This window comes from Lycorma delicatula, chromosome 1 (genome assembly GCF_047948215.1).
Source record: "Lycorma delicatula isolate Av1 chromosome 1, ASM4794821v1, whole genome shotgun sequence".
Lineage (NCBI taxonomy): Eukaryota > Metazoa > Arthropoda > Insecta > Hemiptera > Fulgoridae > Lycorma > Lycorma delicatula.
Window position 1 is genome coordinate 256,184,686 of NC_134455.1, and position 27,724 is coordinate 256,212,409.

Below are 27,724 nucleotides of genomic sequence, written 5' to 3' on the forward strand. Positions count from 1 at the left end.
TCAATAAGAAAATTTTTAAGTTAAAAAAACTGCAACATATATATATAATGTATTGCCCAATATCCAAGCGGCGATGGTGGTGTAGTGGTTAAATTACTACTTGCAAATAAATTAAGCGAGTAACACCATCGGGAGCTCAAGTTCGCTTCCGGCCATAGCCGCGTATTTTTTTTTTTTTTATTTTTGTATTTTGCCAACGAGATGTTTTTTTTTTTTTTAACTTTATCCTGAAATGACAATTTTACTATGAGAAATAAAAATAATTATCTACCAATTTTAAGAGAAAGCAATTTTTTGTGTCTAATATAAACTTTTTATCATTACATCACTTTTCATACGTATTTATTTGGGACTTTACCATGTTTTGTTTTTTTTCAACTACATTTCCTTTAAAATGAGATTATAAAAGCTTAAATTACGCGATTTTTATAAAATGGCAGCAATTGTCCTTTATTCTTTTAATTCCAGATTCAGACGATGGTTTGATTAAGGGTAATGTTCATTAACACCACTGTCGGACGGGAAGTCTCCCCCACTGTGACTTTACTGGCCAATGAGCCCAACCTCCATGTTCCGTGCCTTGGGCGGCTTTTTCGCAGGATGTCTTCATACCCCTTAACTGATTTATTACATTTCTAGTTATAATTTAAATCAGTGTAAGACTCATACTAATCTACGATATGTTACATGCAAAATAATAATAGTAGGTCACCTAAAAAGGCGTGGCCACCCCCTCAACCTGACAAAACGATTCGACTCAAAAAATATACCAATATAGTATTCCACTATACCGGACCCTATACATATATATATATATATATATATTCATACTGAGCGTATAACTATATAAAACAAGTATTTTACAAAACCGGACCGGGATAATTTTTTTCAATAAGAAAATTTTTATGTTAAAAACACTGCAACATATATATATATATATATATATATAATGTATTGCCCAATTGCCAAGCGGCGATGGTGGTGTAGTGGTTAAATTGCTACTTGCAAATTAATTAAGCGAGTAACACCATCGGGAGCTCAAGTTCGCTTCCGGCCATAGCCGCGTATTTTTTTTTTTTTTTTTTTTTTTTTTTTGCTTTTGCCAACGAGATTTTTTTTTTTTAACTTTATCCTGAAATGACAATTTTACTATGAGAAATTATCTACTAATTTAAAGAGAAATTATTTTTTGTGTTTAATATAAAATTTTTAATCATTACATCACTTTTCATACGTATTTATTTGGGACTTTGCAATGTTTCGTTTTTTTCAACTACATTTCCTTTTAAATGAGATTATAAAAGCTTAAGTTACGCGATTTTTATAAAATGGCAGCAATTGTCCGTTATTCTTTTAATTCCAGATTCAGACGATGGTTTGATTTAGTGTAATGTTCATTAACACCACTGTCGGACGGGAAGTCTCCCCACTGTGACTTTACTGTCCAATTAGCCCAACCACCATGTTCCGTGCCTTGTGCGGTTTTTTCGCAGGATGTCTTCAGACCCCTTACTGATTGATAACATTTCTAGTTTTAATTTAAATCAGTGCAAGACTCATATTAATCGACGATATGTTTAATTCAAAATGAAAATTCTGATCTACCCCTAATATGACGATAAGAGTGGGTCACCTAAAGAAGCATGGCCACCCCCTCAACCTGACTTCACGATTCGACTCAAAAACTATACCAATATAGTATTCCACTATACCGGACCCTATATATAATATATATATATATATATATATATATATATATATATATATATATATTCTGATACTGAGCGTATAACTATATAAAACAAGTGTTTTACCAAAACCCGGACCGGGATAATTTTTTTCAATAAGAAAATTTTTAAGTTAAAAAAACTGCAACATATATATATAATGTATTGCCCAATATCCAAGCGGCGATGGTGGTGTAGTGGTTAAATTACTACTTGCAAATAAATTAAGCGAGTAACACCATCGGGAGCTCAAGTTCGCTTCCGGCCATAGCCGGGTATTTTTTTTTTTTTTTTTTTTTTTGATTTAGCCATCGAGATGTTTTTTTTTAACTCTATCCTAAAATGACAATTTTACTATGAGAAAAAAAAATGTTCTCCCAATTTAAAGAGAAAGCTATTTTTTGTGTCTAATATAAAATTTTTAATCATTACATCACTTTTCATACGTATTTATTTGGGACTTTACAATGTTTTGTTTTTTTCAACTACATTTCCTTTAAAATGAGATTATAAAAGCTTAAATTACGCGATTTTTATAAAATGGCAGCAATTGTCCTTTATTCTTTTAATTCCAGATTCAGACGATGGTTTGATTAAGGGTAATGTTCATTAACACCACTGTCGGACGGGAAGTCTCCCCCACTGTGACTTTACTGGCCAATTAGCCCAACCTCCATGTTCCGTGCCTTGGGCGGCTTTTTCGCAGGATGTCTTCATACCTCTTAACTGATTGATTACATTTCTAGTTATAATTTAAATCAGTGTAAGACTCATACTAATCTACGATATGTTACATGCAAAATGAAAATTCAGATCTACCCCTAATATGACGATAATAGTAGGTCACCTAAAAAGGCGTGGCCACCCTCTCAACATGACTTAACGATTCGACTCATAAACTATACCAATATAGTATTCCACTATACCGGACCCTATACATATATATATATATATATTCATACTGAGCGTATAACTATATAAAACAAGTGTTTTACCAAAACAGGACCGGGATAATTTTTTTCAATAAGAAAGTTTTTAAGTTAAAAAAACTGCAACATATATATATATATATATATATATATATATATATATATATAATGTAATGCCCAATTGCCAAGCGGCGATGGTGGTGTAGTGGTTAATTTACTACTTGCAAATTAATTAAGCGAGTAACACCATCGGGAGCTCAAGTTCGCTTCCGGCCATAGCCGCGTATTTTTTTTTTTTTTTTTTTTTTTTGCTTTTACCAACGAGATTTTTTTTTTTTTTAACTTTAGCCTAAAATGACAATTTTACTATGAGAAATAAAAATAATTATCTCCCAATTTAAAGAGAAAGCTATTTTTTGTGTCTAATATAAAATTTTTAATCATTACTTCACTTTTCATACGTATTTATTTGGAACTTTACAATGTTTTGTTTTTTTTCAACTACATTTCCTTTGTATTGAGATTATAAAGGCTTAAGTTGCGCGATTTCTATAAAATGGCAGTATTTGTCCGTTATTCTTGTAATTCCAGATTCAGACGATGGTTTGATTAAGGGTAATGTTCATTGACACCACTGTCAGACGGGAAGTCTCCCCCACTGTGACTTTTCTGGCCAACTAGCCCTACGGAACATGTAGATGTTCCGTGCCTTGTGCGGCTTTTTCGAAGGATGTCTTCAGACCCCTTAACTGATTGATTACATTTCTAGTTTTAATTTAAATCAGTGCAAGACTCATACTAATCTACGATATGTTTAATTCAAAATGAAAATTCAGACCTACCCCAAATATGAAGATAACAGTAGGTCACCTAAAGAGGCGTAGCCACCCCCTCAACCTGACTTCACGATTCGAATCAAAAACTATCCCAATATAGTATTCCACTATAACGGATATATACATATATAGATATATATATTCATACTGAGCGTATTACTATATAAAATAAGTGTTTTACCAAAACAGGACCGGGATAATTTTTTTCAATAACAAAGTTTTTAAGTTATATATATATAAGCATATATATATAAGCAAAGTTTTAAGCATATATATATAATTTATTGCGCAATCTTTATTTTATTTGATGATCTGAGCCCTGGCCTGCAGTTTCAGGCCAGGGCCATTACCTGAAATCCTCTAAAACCCTGTGCTATAGCGTTTGCTGGATTCAGATGTCCCCCCTCAATCATTCTTGACCTCTGGCTTCATCGGAAGAGCTGCTTGGGCCAGCTCTTTCTCTCTACATGTTTGCCATCCTGGGTGGCTAATAATCTCCATCCTATTAAGTTAGTAGGTTCAGTCAACTGGGTGTTATGAATTAAGTGAATTGCTAATGAAGTGTATCTGGATTTGCCATAAAAAGAAGCTTTTGAGGGATCCTTTAGAAATAATATTCTTGTTGCTGTGTTACTCAGTTTTGTCTCATTTCCAATTTCCAAATACGCAAGTGAGCATGTTGTGTCCTGTGACTGCTAGTTTTCTGATACAAAAAAGTAAGATTCCAGGAGAACACAATTTGTGTGTGACTTTTTTCAGATTGGACAAGATATTTACAAAAACTCTATGTTGAAAGAAGCTTCTAAAGTGAGATTTTATGACCCATACACAATGTTATATGATTGTTACTGGGTGAATCAAATTTATGATTATGTATGGTAACTAAGCACATGTCATTGTAGTTCAAATGTCAATGCAAGGTAATTTGATTTTTTATTTTTTTATTAATTAGAATAGTGTCTATTATGAACAACTTATCACACACGGTCAAACATCAATAGAGTTTTATTTGGAAGTAATGTGACATTTGAGGGAGACAATGAGGAAGAACAGGCAAAACATGGATCAGCACCTTGAAGACAATACAATGCATTTGGCTCTTCTTATTTAATAGTTTTTCTATAAATCATAACACAATAATTATATGGATTATTGGATTATTAGCCCAAACCTCCTCTTTGTTTGATTCTTCTTTCTGTGTCTCTGAAAATTGAAAGGCTCCTATTTACAAATAATAAAAGATATTAAATAAAATTTATTATGGAATCTGCAGGTTGTTCCACAGATACACATGAGAATGCATTTGCTTTCTGTTTGGACAAACTTAATATATGTATAACTTATGTATATGTGCACAAGTGAGTATGCATGTCGTTTATACAGTTATTTTGCTGCAGGTTACAAATCAGATTCTGAACAGTTGTTATAATTATTTGACTGTAAATAAGACAAGAACAATATGGCAACAGAAGAAGAAAAGTGTTATAGAGAAAATGAAAGTTTGCCTGTGTTTGTATAAGTATTATTATAGTTGTTTTTTAAATACAAAAAAAGAGAATATGGAATCTGAAAATGAAAGCGAACTAAAATGTTCTGAAATGTTTGTTTTTGGAAAGTTTGAAACATTTAAAGTTAGACTAGAACAAGTAAGTATTAAAGATGTTTTCTGTGGTTTTTTTTCTAATGAAAATGGTTTCTTTCAGTATTATTTCATAATTTAAGATTAATAATCCTTTTCTTTTCTTCAAAATATGAAATTTAACTAAGAAGCTACAAAAACCAACCAGAGTAATTTGTACTAATGATCTTCACGTTTCAAATCCCCTTTGTCAGTAAGAAGATATGTGCATCATTTGTACTATTTGAAACAAGTTGATACTTTCATTATAAATAATTTTCTGACGTTGATAGTTTTAAAATGAACACAACATAACAAAAGATTTAGCTTTTTCTTCTAAGTAGCACATAAAAAACATTTTATATATAAAATAATTTACCAGTAAGATTTTTTGCCAGGCAAGTTTTGGCTATTTATTGAATTGTTTTAAAACTGATTAACCTTTATGAATTAACTGTCAAGATACAGTAAACTGGAGAAGGCTATGGTTTATGGTCAAAATCTTCCTTAGTAGAAATCTAAAACTACAAAAGACTGGATTAACCAGAATTTACTGTCCCAATTTTATTTTGCAGTGTAAAATGTCACTAGTCACAGGGCTGTATAAAATTAAATATTTGTTAAAAATTAAATTACTGTTGAAGAAAACAGTTAGAAAAAATTGTGAAATAAGTTAAAACAGATTAAGAAGTTTGCATGTTAATGCATCATTTAAAATAATGGCAAACCTAAAGTAGTGTTCAGTATTTTAAGTGACATCAGATACAAGTCTGATGATAATTGCCATAACAAATCTTTTATATATATAATATATATATATATACACACACACATTTTTATAATAGTGGTTTCTTCTTTTAATTAATTTTTTTTTAATTTGTCTTATGTTCATTACATTATTTAAGACATTAAAATCTGAAGTTATCTGAAATTCATTGCAAATAAAAAATGGTTTTAATATTTTACACTTACTTCAAAACTTAATTTATTAGTAAATATCTTCTAGACATCATTACTCAGTTTTACAAAGTAATTGAATTTTCTAAAAAAAAAAAATACTTTGATTTCACAGAGCAACCTCACTTAAATATGTTAAATATTAAACATCTCTGGGATGACACCTTGTGGTCAGACACTGTCTCTGTCCAAGAGAGTTAATCCTTAGAGGATTAGTTATATTCTAGATAGGTGTTTTGTTTAAAATTTGTTAATTTTTTTATGTACTAGCATTAATTCACTTTTAATTTATATAAATTTTTTGAACTTATAAAGTGGAAATTACTTGAAATATGAAATGTTTAAAATGTTGAATAATATTTTTAATTAAAAAAAATGTTACTCTGGGGTCAGTATACTAGTGAATAACCATATATATGATTTGTCATATGGTTATTTGTTAATATTAAATTTCATACAGTGTATAATACTAAAGTTTTCCATGAAGTTAGAAGATTTAGAGCTGAAATTTTGGTATTACGCCAAAATTATACTATACCATAAAATTCTAGTATTAGAGCTGGGTAGTATAAACATGGTAGGCAACGAGGTAAGTGCAATTATAAAAATATTATCTTTTTACACTTCTAAAATTAATTTTGTTATTAATTTATCATTAATAACAAAAATTAATCATTAAATTTTTAGTTAATTATTTATTTTTTAAATTAATCATTCATTTTGTTGACATTGTTATTAATAAATGTTACTGGGATAGTGTCACATACTATACTGTATCCCATTTGCTTAAATACATTTTACATATTTTTCTCACTAGAAATTATATTAGATTTCAATATTTATAATGTCCTGAGTTTAAAAAATTGAGAATAGTGCACTGCTAAAAGTATAAAAACTTCATCTAAGTCTCACCTATCTTTAATCTTAAGCTAAGCTTCCTCAGAGACACTGCTGGGAGCACTGTATACTGTAGTGACATTTGATGTACATAAGGTTAAAAATTGCTTTTGAAAGATCTTTCTTGTTTATGTGTTTGAAGATGTTGTTGTAAATTTTACTTGTTCATTTAAAATATTTTTTTTTATTTTAAAGACCAAAAGTCATTATATTATATATATATATATATATATATATATATATATATATCATATACAGTGAAATATCATCTTTTCTTAATTCATATGCTTGTTGGATCAAATTACTTTTATGACTAGTTCTGGAATATATTTATAGATGTAGAAAAGAGAAAAGATTTAAAGAAATTATTGATTATTTTTTGAAAAGTAACCAAAATTTTATGTAGATCTCAAACAGCAGTAGATTCCTACAGCAATAATGAATCTGGAAAAATTAAGAGGAGGGTGGAGATCAATGCCTGTTGTAACCACTAAGAGATTAACATATTACAAATACTTCCACACCTACTGAGGCTTAGTACCCTTTTTTGTTGACTCACACTATCATATATGTTTAAACAACATTCTATGTTGCTTCCCTTCACCACAGTGCACATACTTTTTAGATTAATTCAACACCACTTTTACTAAACAACAGAAGTATGTGTTATGTTAAATAATTCTACAACTATATAAAGGCCATGAATCAGATCATTCTCAAATCCAAGGTGAAAAGGCATTAGCACTAAACAACAATAATTATTAAAAAATCAATAAAATAAAATAATTGAAAAACACACACACTTGCACACTGTGAGAGGTTTGGAAATGCTTAGTTTTTGATTATTGCTAATGGAAAAACTTTGCTTTGATTTCTGATCCAAGAGTAAAATAAGATTATACTAAAATTCTTTTGGTGGAATTTATTGATTTTATGTTTTTTGACCTGTACATTTTTTTAAAATTGTTCCTAGAACTGCAATCTGCAATTGAAAAAAAAATTAAGCTCAAAATTTTCTAATCTGAGACATTTAGTTTGGTGTAAATTTATTTGATTAAATTGCTTATAAACAAATATTGCTGAGAATATAATTTTTACAAAATTGATATTACAAAAAATAAAAAAAAGGTTTGAGATGATAGAAAAATGTGTTATACATTTGAAATCAAACTAAACACCTTTTTGATATTACAAAAAAATTCAGTTCTTATTTTGAAAGATTTTCAAGCCAAAAAATGTAAAGAATTGATTGTATTTAAATTTCCAATTTTTAAAACCCCTGCTTTATTTAACATAATTCTTTTCAAAAAATATGTCTTCAAGATATAAAGAGCTTGATTTTATATTATGTTGAATTCATTAGAGAATATTATTTCTCAACTTATCAACAAAAATTGTAAACAAAAAACATTACTTTTAAAATACTGATATCCTGGATAGCTTACTTGATTGATAAATGCAATTAAATGTATTGTTGGTTACAATTTTAAGGAACCATGTAGGTAGTTATTATTTTACAGAAAATGATGTAGTCAGAGACTCAAAATATTATCTACCCAAAAAAATGCTTCAGAATGCCTGGGTAACTAATATAAAATTCATGATTTCCTTTGTGTGTTTATTTTAACAATAATGGTGCTAAATCATTTAATTCGCTTTGAAATATATAGTTATTTTGTGAGAGTACTTTCCTTTACATTAACTATTTCATCCGTCTAAAGACACAACTGAGCACATTATTCCTGGTTGTTCAGTAAACTTAGTTTTGTCAGTATCTTTGATTCGTACCCATTTGCGAGACATAGAGCTGAGAACAGAGAATGCCCCTATTGTGGGGAGGTCGATACCCCTGATCATGTCTTTTTCCAATGCTAGGAGGGGGATTCAGAGGGGGATTCAGAGGAGAGAAAGGTAGAAGACATTGGTTTGTCTGGCATTTCTCCCACCACCACCCCATCCCCTAAAGCATAAGACCAAATGTCCGTACCATAAATGGCTACTGTGCCTCAAAGCGGTTTAGCGACTAATATCCTAATTAGCTCCTAGAGCTTACCTAAATGGATCAATTGTTGTTATCTGGCAAGTGTTGTGACTGATCAAGTGGCGTTAGTTGGTTGTTGGTAATTTTGAGTGGTATTTACTGATTTTTTTGGTTTTCGAATATGGTTTGTGCTACTGCTGTGTGTATTGAGTATTTTGAGCCATTAATTTCAAAAGACGGTTCATTAGTTTTTAAGTAATAAGTGTTTTAATTTTAATCGTAAGGACCATGTGGCAAACTCAAACAAGGTGACTTTAGATTTACTTCTGTTAATATACTGTTTTAGTACCAATTGTAGTAAAATACTGTCGTTAGGATTAATAAACTGTAGTTTTTAAAGTTAGAATACTTGATTGTTAATTAAGTAAGACTTTAGGGAGCACATTGCTAACCTATAAAAGCCACGTGCTCAGATAACTTGGTTAGCATCCAGTTGGTTGGTTTAATTTCTAGTACATTCAGAGTTGCTAACTTAGCAACTCTTGTACCAGCCAACGAGATCCACACTTTCAAGACATCTCCTTGTTCTGGTGGTGAACGCAAATCGAGCCATGTTGACTTATTTTTTCCCTCGGCGTCCACACCCCATCCCCCCCCCACCGAAAAAACAAATCTTATAATTTTTTTTTTGCATCTATATCCTCCCATCTCAAATATTTGCTCTTCAGAATATGGTGTGTGTGGTATCCCAGCATGTGAAGTGAGGCCTAGACTTATATTCAGACTCTAGTTCCCCTAATCTGAAGCGTTCTTAGCGTCGGGATGACATAGATAGAGGACGCAACTGCAAGGGCCCCAGCACTAGTCCGATGATGACTGTTGAACGGCTTGGACTGTCCCCTAGAGCTGACAAGGACAATGAAAAACGGGTGAAAAGACCAAGGGAAGCAAATCCTCGCGGAGGAAGATCTCACTATGGAACTTGAGAACATAGTCAATACTATGGGTTGGCCTCTGATATTTGTAAGAGTATTGATAAAAATGTCAAACAGAATATCAAGGAGGTTGACAAGGAGCTGAGCAAAACTGTGAAGGAACTCACGGTTGATGAGCGATAGTACCCTCATACGAGGGGAAAAAACAGGCAGTGGTGGTGGTAACATAAACACTGGCTGCTATCTCCCTATCTTAGACGGTCTAGATGAAGGAATTCCTGACGCACAAGTGGTGGAGTTCATTAAAAATGTATGGTCTAAAAAATCGTACCGTTATACCTTCTCTGGAGTACCGAGTAAAAGAGATGGTGCAATGGACACCATTCCGATCGTTGATATATCAGAATAAGCACCTTGAGAAACTGGGAGCAAGGTACCCGCAAATTATGTAGCTACTTAACGGTCCAGGAATTAAGGTTGGGAACTTTCAGACGGCTTCCCTTGAAGCTAAATTCATTGGAGAAGACATGACAAAGGGGTCCCCGTTAAGAACTTATTCCACCTGGCGTATGTGGATTACCTGTGGAACGACCTCGCTCAGCATCTTATAGACGTCGTTAGCAAGGTCAGGAGGATTAAAGACGGGAAGTTGGTTGAAATAAAGGCGGAGATTTATGGCCATGTGATCTCCACAATTTCATATAATTGCCCGTGGAGGAAAACTCCCCTTCGCGGATAGTAAAGTACAGTCTGTTCACAAACGCAAAACGGAAACGGAAACGATAATCCTGAAATCTAATGCTACATACGCAGAGCTGCTGAAGACAGTTCTTACCGGGGTTACGGTGCCTCCAGCTGCAGAGATTCTCTCCATTCGGAGGGCGGAGAACGAATGGAGATAAAAATACGTGAAGACAAGAAGAATGCGGGAGAATTTAAGCAGGCATCAACTGCTATTATCAAGGAGGAAACTGTGAAGACAAAAACTAGAACTACTTCCCTGCGCATTAGAGACCTAGAAAACGACATGCAGGAAGAGGATATAACTGCAGGATTACGCGAGGTTGTTGGTTCCGAACTGCCTGTTAACATACAGTACACGTTGAGGATTGGATACGGAGAGGCTAGGATTACCATCTGCCGATTCCCGGCCACCATGGCTGCCCTCATTGCAGAGAAGAGTCATGTGAGAATCGGCCTCGTCTCCTGTAGAGTCGATGTTAGAGAACAACTCCTACAATTTTACCGCTATTTTGAAATGAGTCATGCTGCCGGGAACTGTTGCGGAATAAACTGATCCGGAGCCTGCTGTAATTGTGGAAGTGTGTTTCATAGGGCGATTAATTGTGACGTAACTTCAAGGTGCATGACCTGCGATAAGGACCACCTTACGGGCTCTTTCACCTGTCCCAGCAGGTCTGGGAGGAAGACTGACGGTGCCAACCGGAGGAGGACCGGCCGGAGTGTGTCACAACAATGAACCTAAAGATTGTACAAGTTAATCTAAACCATGCCAGGTTGGCCGATGATATGCTGGCGAGATACGCCTTGGAGATGAGTGGAGCTATTGTGCTCATCTCAGAGCCGTATCTTTCGGATAGGAAACGTGTACTTCTATGCGTGCTATATTTCACTTAATACATCCATCGAACGGTACACTGAGACCCTGACGTCTATTTCGAGAGACCTCCTTGCACACCGATTTTAACGCTTAGTCTACTACACGGGGGTAGATCAGGATGAGGCAGAATAATGGTGGAGATTATTGCGACATTGGATATGGTGTGACTTAACAAGTACTGCATATACATACAGAAGGAGGTCGACTTCGCTTCACCGGGATTGGCTGCATGGATCCGTAGCTGGCGAGTATGGGAGGGTTCTCTGCTAGCGACCACCAACCCATAGTTGTGACTTGATAATTACAATCGCGAACTCGGTTTGAATACGGTAGCAGAACTCTCAATGCAGGGGTATTGGCTAAGACTCCCGACTTGCGGGGTCTCGCTGGAGTAAACTCAGCGGAAGAGAAAACCTCTCATCTGACTGACACCATCAAAAAAGCTTGTGATGCAATGTTTTCAAGGAGATATTGTGGTAATTTGGTTTGCTTTGCATTTCTCCCGCCACCACCCCATTTGGTCGCCCTAAAGCATAAAATCGAATATCTGTGCCACAAGCGGCTACTGAGCCACGAAACAGTTTAGCGACCAGTATTCTAACTAGCTCCCAGAGCTAACCTAAAAGCGTGAGGTACCATTCACCACTCGCTTGCGTGTCCCACCGCTCACTTGTATATCAAAGACAGCAATTCGCTGCCACGCCTAGACCGCTGAATGCCAGCAAGTACCTGCCCACCATTAAAGCGCGTGGAGCCTTAATCTAGCTGGTAACCAGCCACATCTCTCGGCTAGCTTTCTACAGCAGCGCGATAAGAGTCTTTTCCCTTAGGTAAACTACTGATGTCGGTTGAACAAAGCAACCACATCAAGGAACTCCCACACGGTCCGACAATGCGGCTCTCGCTACACTGACTCCCCGCTTGCGAATGGTCAATTTTCCCCTTGACCTGTAAGTTCTAGGGAGGCCTGAATTCTAACCCCCCCACCTCCTCCAGAGCTGGGCATTCAAACATCATGTTGTTCGTTTGACTGGACCTCCCCCGCAGACGCACAGCTCATCAGCTGCCAGGCGTAACCGAAACAAATATTGGTTTAAATTTACATGGTTGAGAGCACTTGGGCTCCCGTTGCCCATAAAAACGAAGGAAAGGCATACCATCCCTCCAGATTCTGTATAAATCTATACAAGGACCTTCCCTTAGTCGTGGCGTGCCATTCTTATTGTCATGCTTCCATCGCGCTGCTGTAAAGCCTCTAAAGCAGGCGGGAGATAGGCAACTGTTCGAAATTTAGAACCGGTGCATTGAGATCATTGTTCCACTCCGCTACAGACCCGGCTCGAAACTCGAAACCGCATCCCAAATACCTCGGCCTCCTTGCCTCTTCGCAATTTCCACATGGCCCTCCAAATTATTTCCACTAAATTGATTGGGAGAACCTTTCCCAAAAGAGTGGTAGCCTCGTAAGAGGTTGTTTTTAAAAACACCAGTGCATATAATTAAGGCTCTACGCTAAGCACTCCTTAAATTTTGAATAAGTGCTCGATTTCTTTCCAACCTATACGCCCAATTGGACTCGCGTAAGAGGTCATACTTTCGAAGACACCTTGGTACACTATGTACAAATGACGGCCCGACAGCCCGTAATCCTTCCCAGCAATCCTCCTAACCTTGTGCATCATAGACAGGCGTCCGCTGCTACTTGCCTAATGTGGTTGCTAAACGGCAACTTCTCATCAAACATAACACCTAGGTACTTAATGACCTCTAACTCGGCTGATTACACAGCCTTTATACTTAATATGGGGCTTACGACTGTACGATAATCTGTCTGCATCTTTGAGAAGCATACACTTCGTTTTGGGCACAAAAATCATTAAATTTTTCATGTCCATCCAGCCCTCTGCGGTTGACAAAGCCGCCTGCCCCCGGTCTTCTAGCTGTGGTCTAATAAAACTGATGGATTTTTCCGCAACTAGGTGCGCAATCTTTACAGAGCCGTACGGTTAGACAACGGCTAACGTTCTTACGTCTAGTACTACAGCCTGCAGCGCTACGGGAACATTGCGGCGTTTCAACTCATAGAGAACAGAACTCCAACATAATGAAGGAAATGCTACATCTATGTCAATAAAGATTGAAAAAAAATATAGTCGGTGCTATACACCTCGGCAAGAGCATTTAAGATGCAATCCTCGGTGCCAATCTCTTTCATGAAGCCGTATTGGCCTCGATTTAGAAAATCGTTCATTCGATGTTTTCCCAGAGCCGTTCCAACCTGCTTTTCAATCAACTTGCCGATTACCGGCCAGAGGCTGATGGGTCGATAACTGCCGACCTCATTCGGATCCTTTCCTGATTTTAAGAGCACCCTCACCAAAGCCACCTTCCAACAAGTCAGAAAGCAACCCCAGTTAAGGCACCCCGAGAACACCTGCCAAGCGGCTCTTTTATGACAGGCAGCAGATAATAGAATATATCCGGGTCAAGCTGATCAATCCCCGGTGTCTTTCTCAGTGCCATTCGATAAACCACTCGGTCTATATTTACTGGTTACACAGCCCGTACGCCAGGGAATGGTGTCTCACCCACCCTAATGCCGACTTCTGCTTCACCATCCGGAGCATCTGGAAACAGAGTATCCAAGAACGCCTGGTAAGCCGCCACAGATGTTAACTTGTGGTCCCACTATCAAATCCGTATCGAACACTGGACAGCACGTGCAATGCCTTTGGCCGGTAACATGACTTAGCTACTTAGCTACCCGGGGCTGCGTTGCAACTCAACGCATAGAATGTTGCTTAAAATTGGATTTTGACTTCCTTGATAGCGTGAACGTACTTATTTCCGGTAGATCCGTAGACACCCAGCGCGCACGTTGTCAACGATAATCCCCGTTAGAAGGCGACTGCTATCTTCTATGCGCGGTTCTAACTCTTGCACGCAGCACACTCAGGTCAGAAGACCACTTTTTCCCGAGTTTCCGTCTGCATCTAACAGACGGCTCCCTGGAAGCGGAGGTCATGACGGCACCAGGCACTCATGACGGTCATGACGGCCAGTGGACGATTGGCCGAAGCCGCCGTGGTACCCTATCGCAGCCAGTCTTGATGACCCTGCCGAATTGTTCAGCCAGCAATTCCACCTCCCCCCTGAGCTCCATGTACCATTCCAACCCCTGTAATGCAGCCTCACACGCGCCGCAGTCTGTCCTTATCCAGACCCCTTAGGTTATAGCGACCAGAATCTGGAGCTCTTAGACCATCTCCGTAAGCGATCTCATAGGTTATAAGCGTATGAACACTTACACTAGCCTCGGGCCAGACAGTCCTACTACTAGTACTCCTAAGAAGATCGCCCGTCACCAAGGTGACGTCGATATAACTTTCCCCAAGTTTGAACGAGAAAGTCGGCGGTTGTTCTGCCGTTATTGCTTATGCTGATGATTTAGCTGTACTCGTACAAGCTAAAACAATGGAAGAAGTTAAAGATAAGACAAACCTGTCACTAGAAATAGTAGCTAGATGGTTGCGTACAAGAGGGTTACAATTATCTGTGAATAAGTGTAAATATGTCAAGTTCACCGGACGTAGGGTACTAGAATCGGTTGATATACACATCGATGGTCACAGAATAGAGGAAGTACAGATGCTAAAATATTTGGGAGTCACATTGCAGAAGAACTGTCGTTTTACAGAACATGTTTTAAAAATATGTGATAGTGCAGAAAGAATGATGAGAAGTTTGAATGCATTAATGTCAAAAAAGAGAGCACCAAGGGCTTCGAAGAGAAGACTTCTTGCGTCGACAGTGACTTCTGCAATGTTGTATGCCGTTCCGGCACGGTGGTCAGCATTCAATATTGGAAGGAATAGAGATAGAATGAAGAAGATACACAGAGAGGTACTCTTAGGAGTTGTATCGGCCTACAGAACGGTCTCTTATGAGGCCCTCTGTGTCCTTTCTGGAGTTTTCCCTATAGATCTTATCGCTAAATACAGAGTTGAGAAATACTTTGGCAGAACAGATAATGAGGTAAAAGAAGAGATATATAACTTATGGCAGCAAAGATCCCTGGATGCAGGGGTAGTTAATTGGACTAGATTATTAATACCTGACATATTAATATGGACAAGTAGGCGTCACGGTGAAATGGATTATTATGTTACACAATTTTTAACAAGGGATGGTTGTTTCAATGCATATCTTCATAAAATTGCCAAAAGAGATCAGCCTATGTGTAAGTACTGTGTAGAACAAGATGATGTTGAGCATACTATTTTGAGGTGCCACAAATGGCAGGAGTTAAGGCAGTATGCAGGTATTAGAGGGAAAATGCCGAAGGAAACAGTTGATTATATGCTTGATAGTGAGGTAAAATGGAAAAAGGTTGCTGATTACATAAGAACAGTTTTAAAGCAAAAGAGCATAGATGAAAGAAATATGGGGTACTAGTTTGTTAGGTGGGGTGGACAGCCTCAGGAGTGAGAGCCAGCATGCTGAGGTGTGCTGGTTTCAATGATCTGCTGAGGACTCCTTGGGTGTGTTTGGTAGGAATAAAAAATAACAAAAGATCCATGGGCCACACCATGGCATTGAGGTATGGTGTGGTGCCATAAAGGACAAAAATGAAAGAAACCTCAAAAGAGCCACTGGTTAGCCTGACCTGCCATGCCGGTATATTGCCAGTAGGTGGGGAGGGCTAATTAGAATAATGGACACTCCCCTGGGTGGCATAATACCATCAAGTCGGTCCGGCCCAGGGGAGTAGAGGGAAAAAAAAAGGACGGTGAATTGCTCATCAGAAGACACCCTACGAAACCGAGCCGACCACGATGGCAGAGAGCGGCTGTCCTCCACAAGAATGAATAGCATCAACCCCGTGGAAACCGATCACACTATCCCCAACAGTGTACGGTTTGTGGACCAAGAGGACCTCAAGTTAGTACTTCTCAAGGATCCTCATGGCTTCATTGAGAATGAAGCCATGATCCGCATGGCCGCTTGAGAATGATGCAGATTTAACTGCCCCAAGCGAAAGCATTCGATATGGTGACGACCATCTTCAAAAGCTACCCTCAACTCAGGTGTCACCATATGCCTTATTATTCATGATCTTCGCTCGGGCTATGTCGTGCGACCTGCATTGCTTGCCCTCAACCCGGTGTCTGACATCAAAGTCTTTTGTCAAGGCACAGGGAGCGCACTTCACAGGCGTTATCTTATTAGGGCAGTTAGCTGCCCTGTTCCCAGCAAGTGCACAATGACCACACACCTCCGACTGTGTTCTACAGCGAAGAGAGGTGTGACCAAAGCCCTGACATTTGAAACACTGGGGCACTTCTATATGGTTAACAACCCTGCAAGAGGTCAACCCAAGGAACAGCCGACCACTGGCCAACAAGACCTGCCGGATCTTTGGCAATGTCTCAATTATACAGTGGCTGGATATAGAAGGCATAGTGGACTCGATAGATGCAGACAATGCTGTGGTTAGGATGTTGATGGATGAAAAAGAGTTCCAGGCAAGGTTAAATACTTACACCAGGTGTCCGAAAAGAAATTGAGGGTTTCAAGAATGAATATAGTTTTTATTTTTCAGCATTCAACAGCGTTTTTATATGTAATCTTAAAGTGACAACCAATTTTAGTTTACATATTCTCAGTCAGATAATAGCTATTACACAGGCCAAGCTGTCAAATGCCACAAGAGAAAGTACTGTGTTTTCTGGTTTTCAAAAACAAAATCAGTGACTGCCGTATAAAGAAACTATATGCGAGTCAGTTTTTGGAAACTGGAATAATTTTGAAAGAACACTCATTAGGTAAGCTTAGAACAAGTGCTGAAAACACAGAAATTTCATTTAACTCTCTTTCCAACAAAGTCCAACATATTCAGTTCGGAGTGTTAGTTGTCAACTTAACAGTCCTAAAATTGCTGTCCATTTTGTTTGTTCACACGTGATTGAAACTTCATACTTATAAAGTGCAGCTAATCCATGAAATTAAACCTAACGATAAACCATAAAGTGTTCAATTTCTGCTGATGAACACTACCAGCTGTAGATTTCAATTTATGATGAAACACCATAATTGTCAAGTATGGAGCTTAGAAAATCCATGTGAATTGGTGGAATTTATCCACAACTGTCTGTAAGTGAATGCCTGGTGTGGTATAATGCATAATAAGATTTTTGAGCTTTTTTTTTCTACGAGCAGATTATGGGGCACAGTGTACTCAGACATGTTAAAGAACTTTGTTTCAGCAGATTGAATATATGGAGGGCATAATTTTCCAACAGGATGTAGCCCCTCCAATCATGCAGAAATTGTGCATCAACAGGTTCCTGTTGAGCACAGTCCTATGCTCAACAGGTTCCCAGAAGGCTGAATATACAGAAAAGCTCCCATTGTTTGCCACAGCAAAGTCCTGATTTGAAATAAATTGATTTCTTCTTTTGAGGGTACATAAGATATCATATACCAAGAAAAAAGCAGCCAATTGACACCTATGCCAAAGAATAACAGCAGCTGTGGAAGAGATTCATATTCACTAGAGTATGGAATGAGGTGATTTTATTGGTTTAACATCTGCAGGGCTGTATACAGTGCAATTATTGAGTTAAGAGGCGTAAAAAAATTTCAAGTAATAAAAAATTAATTTGTAATTCTAAATGTAATAAAGTAAATTTAATTTAAAACCTAGTTCTAAAGTAATTAGAGTTCTTAAACTAAATTAAATAATTATATAGAGAATTGATTTGAATAAATCACTCTCTGACAGCTGAATTTTACAGTTGTGCTAGATTCTTTCAATAATCATTTTCAATATGTTTTCTTTAAAAACAATAATAAGAATGCAGTACATACATACAGTTGTGCTTAATCTAACTTATTTTTATTTGTAGTTAATTGATGTGCTAGAGATTGCGTTGAAATATTCTATATTAGAAAGCAGCAAGATTGAGGGCATTGAAGAATATGCGGCTAAATTTAATAGCATTTACAAGATAATTTCTTCTAAGCCATATGATGCCCTAAATCATCGTAAACCAGATTTTGATAATGACTATGAAATCTTTAAAGAATCAATAATTAATGCAGAAAAGGAATTAAAAGCATTCATGGAACAAACTTTAGGGCAAATACCTAAATTTGAAATACTTTTAACAGTGTTAGATAGGTCAGTGTTATTTCATCAAAGGTAAAACTATTATTCAAAATGTAATAATTTATTAAACTTAAGTGAAGTGTTAATGTGACAACATTACTAATTGTTTTTACTATTTGTGTATATGAGATAAGTTTGGCATTACTTATATTTATGTGTAGTAGGTCTATGCGTGTAAACATAATACAAGAACCCAAAATTTGCTTTAGCCTATAGAAGCTGCTCAAAAAGTATGACTCACCTAAATGCACTTTTTCAGAACATTACTTTTTACTATTCACAATATTGCATAGCACAAAGTGTGTTGTTTGTTCTAGTTAAGTGATCCCCTTAAATCTTCCAAATTTCTAGTCTTCTGTGGCAAAAACATTATTTTTAATGATTTCTCAAAAATGAAAAGTTACATGACGTGGCATGAGATCACATAAACTTTGAAGTCAAAATATCCTACTGTTTGATCCATTCAGTAAACATGGTTATTGAGGAATTTCAGTGCCCTTAAACTGTAATGTGAAGGAACTTAAATTTGTTCTCAACCATAAACAGAGTATTTTTACAACTCTGGTAACACTACATCTTGTAACATTTCAAGATATCAATCTCCAGTTACAGTGTTGTTAAAAGTATGATCCACGATCCTCCCACTACAACAACATGATACTTCATGCTACACCAAAAACCTGCCTAAAGATTTACACTGGAAACATTTAACTTGTGATGCATTACAATATGAGGATGTAAGTTACTCCAGCAGACACTGTTATAGTGATTAAACAACCTCTCACTTTGAAGGAAGTTTCAGCTATCCAAAAATACAGTTTTTAAAGTCTGTTTCTGCCTCTCAACAGATTAAAAACTACCCTGAAAATTTTACTTCAAAGTAAAAGTCAAAGTCATCTTCTTTTTTGCACAGCACAGACCTCCTAGAGCTTTGTATACAACTGTCTGAGGAATAACATCTTTTTGTCAGATGCAACAATTTTGGATTTCCCATTTCTTGATAAATTATGTACACTACCTACCAGTGATCTCAGATCTTTTAGTTAAATCATGGATGGTTTGTCTAGTAGATTCTGGATTGTTTGAAGTTTTTCCTGAAACAGCTAATTCATTTTGTCAGTTTTCTTTCATTTCCAGCAATGCTTTAGAACAAATGTGTATTGCTCTACCGTCAGCTTGCAATTCATGCTTGCTATACTAAGTGTAACAAAACAATTATCTACAAGACCAGAAAACATTGTACTTAGGCAGACTTTAGTAAGTAATAAATTTATAATTTTTCAGTTTGGTAAATCACCTTTGGGATACAGTATATATATAGTTGATATATATATATATCAACTAATATGTAAATGTTATCTAATTTTTGAAATTATTTAGAATGATGTCATGGATTCAAAAGTCAATAATCCTGGTGTAAATTATATTGTTCTTTTCAATACATTGATTGCAAAAAAAAATGTTGTATTATTGTACTTTTTGACTTAACGATTATCAAAAAATTAAATATTCTTATGTCAGTGAGAATAATGTTTGAATTTGTATTAATATTCTCTTCTCTTTACATTTTAAATCTGCCAATTTAACATTAACGAGGTTAGCAAGCATTAGGTTATGGAAAAAAGAATTAAAAGAGCCTAAGAGTATAAATAAATCAGATCTAGAATTTATTTCAAAAGAGGTAATAGTCAGATGTAAATCAATCAAATATTAACGGAAAGAATTTTGGTAAATAAATTTCTCTGCATATGAAAAACAGCAAACAGCCATAAGAGGGATGAAGAAGAATGTACAAGAACAGGAAGGCTCTAAAAACAATTGAATAAACAATTAAGAATTAAGAAAATAACCAAAAATCAAAGGAAAATAGCATTCCAGAAGAATGCTCAGACATAAAAGACTTAGAAAGTAAAGAAAAACAGAAACAAATCTATACAAAAGTAAAAACATCATAAAGTGAGAAGTGGAAGAAGAGTTCAGCCCTAAAAAAGTTGCAAATATAGTTGGCAAAGTGTTATACTAAAAAGAAGATGAATTTTAAGGGTGAAAAGAATAGGCAAACTACTACTCCAATAGAAAACCAAGTGATCTTAAAGAAAATGAAATGAGAGCAGCAATCCTAAAATTGAAAGTTATACAAGCAACAAAGATATGTTGCATCTAAGGTTTATTTAGGGTAATCAACAAAAGATTTAAAAATTAGAAAATGTGACATAATATCACAAGAAGATTAATACTAAGAAACAAAAGTAAAGAAAATATTAGGTAATAAGCTACTGAATTTCTTTATAAAAGAAGAAAGAATTGATCAAAAACAGTAAAGGTACTTTGAAAAGATTGTGAAAATGAAATAAAACCTGGAACAACATAAAAACAGTAGCCAAGGATGCATTTAATAGGAAGAAACAATAACAATTGTAGCAAGTTGGGGTTATTTAAGTGTCTTGTAAAATATTGTTTGAATTACTTTTATATCGAAGTGAAATAACTACAAAAAAAAAAAGGTCAGGGGCATTTGAATCTGAATATGGATGTGAAGATTAAATGTAGTGTCTGTGCATTGGATCTTCTAATGCCAGATTATAAATCTTCTGAAAAAGAAGATTAAATGCACAGACAGTAAAAATGAAAGATTAAACAGTAATAAATAAATAAAAGATTAAACAGCATTGTTGATTACAGTTCTTCAGTTTGTTTTTATTTACACTCATTATTGAACATGTTCAGCATGACATCTGGAACTCAAGGACTTATTTTATCCACTGCTGTTCTTAATTTTTATTACTGTTGTTGGTAAAAATTCTAGTGTTATGCTGTAAGCAGTCTATGTGAATGCCATAAACTTTCTCATACTCCATTTTCTTGAAGAATGGTTATTTCAAGTTAGCAACATTTTATTTTTTCCTAATAAAATATGCTCATAAGATTTTGATGCAGGAAAATAAAGAGATCTGTATGCATTATTCTTCAACCAATTTTCAGCAGGTTTTCATAGATTAGGGAGAAATTTTCAATTGATCAGATGGATTATCTGTGGAGTACTTTTTAGTTGCCAACTGATGTTGGCATTTCTCTTACAGTGTACTGGCAGTAGTTTTGTATTGAAGCATACAACCCCACCACTTAAAACACTGTATATAGCTTCCTAGACGAGAAGATATATTAATCTGCATATGCAAACAGAAAGTTAGTGAACAGAATACACTTAACAAAGATTATACACTTAATTTGGTTGCATTGTAATCAAATAATTCAAATTTTAGTATATGTACTGCCGAAGCAAGTACGCAATCAAATAATTGAAAAGTTAAAAATGAACTGGCCAGTTACTATAATATAATTGCCATATAAAAGTTGGTGGTGTAATTGGCAAAATGGTTTTGAAATTTATTAACACGTTCGCGACGTCGTGCGCCCGTACGGGTACACGAGTTTTTTTAAATGACGTCGTGTACCCTTAGGGGCGCACTCATCCCATTAGTAAAGCGTGTCGTGCGCCCAACGGGGTAGACGTTTTTACAAGTTTCTTATAATATTTATTTTTGTTCTGGCTGTACCGTAGGTGTTTAAAAATCATACAACAGCATATTAGAAGTGTCATGATTAGGACCATATAATACAAGTTTACAAATAACTATATTATTCAGGTAAATATATTTATTATTATTCAGGTGTCTGCGCAACTAGTGGTGTTCCTAGCGGCAGGCTCAGAGGAATAAGAGCTCATGTACCCGTGCGGGTGCACGACCACCAGTAGTTATATATCATAACAAAGGCTCGTAGTACACCCGACATGGTGAACGCAAAAATAGTAAAAAAAAAAATTAAAAAAAAATGATTGAAATTTTTTTTCTTTGAGATTATGCTTGTTTTTAATATAGATGTCATCAAATATAAACTAAAAAATTAAAAAGAAAATTTCCGGATTATTATAAGTATACGTGTAAATTACTACGGCAAATAAAAAAACTTAGGTATTTTGGCAGCCGTCGCGAACGTTTTAACCAGAAAAAGGCGGTGCATATTAAGTCCTAACAAAATTCTACATTTTTTGATTAGTGATTGATAAGAGATATTTCATTTAAATAATAATTGTTAGTAAAATATTAATAAATTGACATGATTGGCTACAGACGACTTATCACGATATTTAAAAATATGTATCCAATGCCCCCTAATAAAATGTTATGCTGATGGATTTTTGGAATTTCCATTTTTGAGTAGATGTATTTGCAATAAAATTACACGATTTAGGTCCCTGGATGGAGCTAAAAACTATAAATGAGAAATATACTTGTTTGTCTTGAATTTTGAATTAATGGAAACATTGGTGCAAAATGATCTTTGTTTTTTTTTTATAAGGTAGCCTTTCAAATGTCAGTCAGCATTGTATAATGTTCAGCAGGTCTAAATCAGGTAACAGCGTAATGTCACAAAGAGATTATGAATATTTATTTTATTGTTCTGAGAGTTAAACATTTCAAAGTGAATTTGATAATGAATTTGATTCATGTTGTTGAATGTCAAACACTTTTTTATTTTTTTAAGTCGAAAATAAAGTTTTCAACTAAGTGTAGTTCTGCATTTTACAGGAAGAATAAAAGTAAAGTTAATTAATTATTCTTCTGCTTAAGTTAACACCTGAAATTACATTTAAATTTGTTTTCCAAATAGTACAGTCAAAATTAGTTTCACTAATTAACAAATCAACTTAAAGAATAAGATTTTTTTAACAAACATTGTTTGAAATACGAGGATCGTTCAGTAATTAGAGATAATTGACAAGAAACATTATTTATTCAATGACTTGATGCTACGTTTCAAATTATTCCCCGGCTTCATTTATACAACAGTGCCATCTTCCTGTGAGCTTTTATTTTAGCCTGCTTGTTGTTGAGAGGATGAGCAGCACTGAGACGACTAAAAAAAATCTGATTGTGCCTGATGGGATTGTAAGGTGAATGTCTCCCATCTCTTTTGAGCAATGGGTGGGGCAAGCATATTATGTGGAATTACAACCAGGATGTTCCTTTTTATTGTGAGAGTTTATATTTATTTTCTAGCATGTCACAAATCTAGACTATGTTGATTGTACGTCGTTCTTCTAAATGATCACAATAAGTAGTTGGGTATTTATAGTACCAAAACACGGCAGCATCACTTTACCGGCTGACTCGGAAAATGAAAGTTTTATCATAGCACACTGTTCTTCCTTTGTACACATTCAAGCAGAGAGCCATCATTTTGAAATAAGTGGTTGTAATAATGGACATTTTTTTCAAACTGCTGGTATTTTTTTGGCAGTGGTGCTAACTTTAAACATCAGTTTTCAGTTTAATTTTTAATAGTTTTGTTTAATAATTTTTTTTTTAATAAGTTTTCTGGTTTTCTCGACTTAAATAAGTTTTCTCGACTTCCTTTATCCATTCAAAACATTTTCCTTCAATCCCAAAACATCTGGTGTATTGAGAGTATACAGCAAAATTTTAAACCATTTAAGCAGACACCGTCCAGCAATGGAGGATATTTGTAGACAAATCTGTAATCTAGTTGGCATTTATCTTGAGCTCTTTTTTTTAATGTTAAAGGGTAAATTGTTGATGTTGATTTGCTTGAACATACTATAAATGTACAATCTATTCATATATTTTTTTGCTTTATTTTCTTAAAACAAAGGAAAATCTGGCTGTTAAATTCAGTTTTCTTTTATGTGTAGGTTTGATAAACTCAATTTAGAGAGTTTGAATATGACTGAAGCTTATATAAATTCAATTGACAAGTTTAGAGGAGAAATAGAAAATCTCAGAGACCATTATAATGAATACCGTACAATGCCTGCAATACCTTGGACAATGCCACCTTTATCAGGAAGAATAACATGGATAAGGCAATTGTATCAACATATGAGAGTTCCAATGTCTATAGTCAGAGTAAGAAAAAAAAAATTTTTGTGTTAGCTTGGTACTTTACTTTTATTCTCAGGTATTAATATCTCACATTTGAGATATTAATACGTCAGGAGTGAGTGATAGTTATAACTCATCCACCATTACAATCTTCCTTTCAAATTTGAATGTAAAATAAAAGAAAAATGGAAGATTAAATAAATAAGCAGTTTTAAGAAATTTTGTGTAAATTTTATCTGATAATAAAATTATCCAACTAATGTAAATTTTATTGACAAATGACTTAACTAAATGTTAAGAGGTAAAAAGGAATTAGAGTTGTTAATTTTCAAAAAAGGAGATTTGTAATTGTTTACTTATATTGTGTACTTTTACTGGTATTATGATAAAGTGAGTTAATATGTGGTTCTTTCTAGAACCAGAAAATAAAAAACAATAACACATACATTGAACTTATATAAATTAAAATCAAAATTCTGTAAAATACAAGCAAACATGTACAATTTGGTCTCCTTCTGACAACTCAGTTCCATATACTAGTATTTGTAAAGTATGGTTTTTATCAAGTAGTTATTTAAACAATTCCACACAACAAAGGTAGGTAAGCAAAAACTTGAAATTATATGTATAAAAAATTAAAGTACTGTAGAACAAAGAAGACACTTGAAATTTGAATAATTTTTATAATATTGTGTAATTGTGTACTAATTGTTCAATCTACAGTGAAATTATAGAAATTATTTAAATTACACATTATTATTATTATTATTTTTTTTTTTGTATTTTACGGGCATTGACTGCTAAGGTCAATGCCCGTTATCAATGCTCAATTAAGAAGAGGTTAGTATCACTATCAGGGTTGTCATATGTAAGGGTGTAAAGGGCCCTTACATTTTATTTAAAAGCACAAACTACACAAAAACATTAAGACACAACAACAAAAAAACAACAATTGTGGGGTGTAAAGGGCCGCGATCTTAAAATTTGAGATAAAATTCTTAAAGAACATGAAAGTAAAATTATAAGTCAATACAATACCATTATCTTCTTTTACCTACCTCGTTAATTTATTAATTTTAGCACCCTCGGGGCAACCAGAACCGCTGTTATGCAGTATATCAGTCGCCCCGGGATGCTGTGGCAGACTCCCCCCTATAAACAGTCCCGTAGGACGAAACTCATCAGGGTCCTACCAGCGTCATAAGAGCAATCTGACCACCTGTTCAGGACAGATAAAAAGCCTATTGGCGGGGAGGCTACCCTTCCCAGTCCTGATGTACTTGACTACAGGTATGCATTGCGCTTACCCATAGTCTCGCGCCCTTAGTCCACCCTTGAGGGTCCCCCATGCCATCATTGGACACACCCCGACTCCCTGCTCTTGAATGCAGGCGAACCAGAGTGGCCTAGGCAAGAGGGCTACCTCTCGTCACTATATATGCTACGCTTCAAGACTCCCTTATATATATAAAACTACCTCTTAGAGTTTGTTTAACACAACTTTAAATTTTTCACTTTTACAGACTTCTAAGAAGTCCACCGGCATGTAAATAAGCAACTATTTTTTCTTCATTTCCCTTATCTAAATCAGCAGCAATATCATTTCTTAGTCAGAACCTCTTTTTGAGGTCCTCATACATGGTACACTCTTGCATTAGATGCTTAATTGTGTTTTGTTACAAACACTGCAAATTGGTCTCTCTTCGCCGAATAACAAATATGAATTTGTTATTCGCGTGTGACCGATTCTAAGTCCGGCCACGCCACTTGTTCTCGGCGAGTCAACTTCACCTCGCTTTTCCATTTATACAGAGAAGTTTTGACTGAGTTTAATTTTGTATTTAACTTCTCCAATCAGTATTCCACTTGTGTCTTACTATGTTAGTTAGACAGTCTTAACATCTGCCACCCTTACAGGAATTGCATTCAAAACATTGCAGACTGTTGCTTTTCTGGGAGCTTCATCTGCGCTTTCATTACCAGTAATACCAGCATGGCCTGGAATCCATACAAATACATATCGCTGTCGTCGTTGATTTAGAACGTACAAAATGGACAGGTTGTTTGCGATTAGGACATCCTTAATGTTCTTGTTCCGAATTGCAACAAGTGCACTTAAAGAATCGGAAAATATTAGCACTCTCTCTTCGCAACAGTGTTCTGTGTACTGAAGAGCTTGCTGTATGGCAGTAACTTCTGCCGTATAGACACTGGCCATATCTGGCAGTTTCCAAAAGTGGGCTTCTCCATTTACATATATGGAGCATCCAACACTATTTTTGGTTTTAGAACCGTCAGTATAAATTCTAATATGTTCTTCGTAGCTACTGACGGTTGCTAAAAATTCCTGTTGGATGATCACTGCTGGCTTTTTTTTATTTCTTCTTGAGAGAGATCCAACCTTTTATTTACCGCTGGCAAGAGCCATGGCGGTATTTCTCTCGTAGAAATTGCTAATGTATCTGGAATAGCAATTTCTTGTTCTCTTCTTAATTCGTGATACCTAATTCCGGCTGGTCTGGTATAAGTAGCATAATGTTCGTATAATGCAGCCGAAGAATGGTTGTTAAAAAGTTTGTTATTTATATGGGCAGGAAAAGCCCATATATTTCCTGCATATCTTAGCAAAATGATCTCTCTTCTATAATGCTGTGGCATAATTCCGGCTTCGTACATTAGATTAGTCGCCGGACTTGTGCGGAAAGCCTCTGTCGCATATCTTATTCCGCTATTATGAATTACGTCTAACTTTCTTAAATGCGGCTTCCTAGAGGATGAATATACAATACATCCGTAGTCTAGTTTTGATTGAACCAATGCCTTATATAGTCTCAATAATATTTCTTTATCTGAATCCCAATTAATGTTCGGTAAACATTTTATAATGTTTAGGGCTTTTTTGCATCTATCCCTCAAGTCTTGTGTATATAATCCCCACGTAAGTGATTTATGCAATACCAGTCCTAAAAATCTCACATTGTCCTTATATTGTATTGGATTATTACCGATTGTGAAAATAGGACTTTGGTGAGGAATTCTCTTCATACAGAAGTGTACACAGCACGTTTTTTCTGGTGAAAATTGGAAACCATTATTCCTAGCAACTTCATTTAGAGCATTTATCGCACGGTGTAATTTGTATTTCA

At 35.4% G+C, this 27,724-nt stretch overlaps 1 protein-coding gene across 1 annotated transcript in view; it reads left to right on the forward strand.

The window, feature by feature from the left end:
* kl-3 (dynein heavy chain 8, axonemal kl-3) overlaps positions 1-27,724 on the forward strand; it is a 744,292-nt gene that overhangs the window by 493,371 nt on the left and 223,197 nt on the right. The window contains exons 9-11 of the mRNA XM_075354364.1: positions 4,890-5,138; positions 18,410-18,684; positions 24,389-24,602. Of these exons, the coding sequence (XP_075210479.1) occupies positions 4,890-5,138; positions 18,410-18,684; positions 24,389-24,602 (738 nt within the window). The remainder of the gene's footprint in view (positions 1-4,889; positions 5,139-18,409; positions 18,685-24,388; positions 24,603-27,724) is intronic.